Source organism: Macrobrachium nipponense, chromosome 15 (genome assembly GCF_015104395.2).
Source record: "Macrobrachium nipponense isolate FS-2020 chromosome 15, ASM1510439v2, whole genome shotgun sequence".
Taxonomy (NCBI): domain Eukaryota; kingdom Metazoa; phylum Arthropoda; class Malacostraca; order Decapoda; family Palaemonidae; genus Macrobrachium; species Macrobrachium nipponense.
The window spans coordinates 53,227,261-53,228,579 of record NC_087208.1 but is presented as its reverse complement, the minus strand read 5'-3'; the positions used below and the strand labels follow the sequence as shown (position 1 = coordinate 53,228,579).

Here is a 1,319-nt window from a genome sequence, read left to right as displayed (position 1 = left end):
CTAATGAAAAGTTTTACAGAATACAGTGGTCCCCTGTATTCGCGGGGATGCGTACTAGACCCCGCCAAATATTAAAGTTTGGAACCCCTATGAAAACTCATAAAATGGTCTATTTTGTTAGAAAAAACACAAGAAAAACCCCACTACAAATGTTTATACCTGGTTTCTGTAATAGTTTTATCACAAAAATTGCATTTTATGAAATTGAAATGAAAAGAAAAACCCCAGGAATTTGTGGATATTTTTTATTTCATAGAAAAAACACCAGAATATGGTGAATTTTGCAGCGAATAATGGGTGGATGTGTTCCAGAGAGAAATCTGCAAATGCGTGAGTCCACGAATCCGGAGAACACGAGCACGGGGGCCCACTGTACAATACTAATTACTGTACTCCTTCAGTATCTTTTCCCCCCCCTACAAATAATAATTAGACACGTGCCTCAAAATGAAGAATATCGCATTTGTTCTTGATTTGATTTTTTTTTTTCTTTTTCATATCTAACTTGTTTTCAATAGGTCACAGCAGCTTACTGCGGAAAAATCAACGTCTGCGACAAGAGCGGGACTCACTCTCAGGAAAACTGGCTTCTACGAAAGAAATTCTCAAAGACACTTTGGACAAACTCTCCAAAGCCAATCAGCGTAAGGAGTGTGTTGAAAGAGCAATCTGCAAGCAGTTAACCAAGACCCATAATGTTCTCAAAAAGACAAAAGGCCCCTTAAAACAGCCAAACTCTCTTCCTCAGTAGATATCCTAATACTTCCTACAGAATTTTTACTTTTCACTTTCAGAAAAGTGATCAATGTGAGTTCTTTTTATGATACAAGTCAATTCTTTTCATAATTGGCTCATATAAAATAAATTCTTTATTGCTGTTGTGTGTGGGTTCAGGACAAACTTTATTTGGTACAGTAATAAACTGAACTAAGACTCCTCAAGTAATTTTCTAAAATATGGAGGTGATGAAGATAGCATCAACTGATTTAACTTTTTAAATAGGTAACATACTTTACCTATGCATGCTATGCTATCAGATGTGCCGTCCTCCATTTATCTCAGCATAATGGTGATAACAAACAAAGACTAATGACTCCCTGTGTAGCAGGACTGTACAGTGGTGCATTGCTGCTGTGTGATATTTTGATGACCTCATTGGTAGCATTTACGATGTGTCACAGTGAAGCGTTTTATGCTTCAATATTTTTGTTTTCTCTTCTCACGCTGTGAAAAACCCTCCTATGAACAAAAGGACATCAAGAGCTGTGAAGTTGTTTTTATCTCCATGTTGCTGCAAAAGTAATTTTCTGTTTACTATT

At 36.5% G+C, this 1,319-nt stretch overlaps 1 protein-coding gene across 1 annotated transcript in view; it reads left to right on the top strand.

The window, feature by feature from the left end:
* The window catches only part of LOC135194935 (uncharacterized), a gene marked incomplete in the record, with an annotated part of 145,587 nt that extends 144,540 nt beyond the window's left edge, over positions 1 to 1,047 (top strand). Inside the window, 1 exon segment of the mRNA XM_064221151.1 lies at positions 544 to 1,047. Coding sequence (XP_064077221.1) covers positions 544 to 751 — 208 coding nt within the window.
* Positions 1,048 to 1,319: the final 272 nt, after the last annotated feature.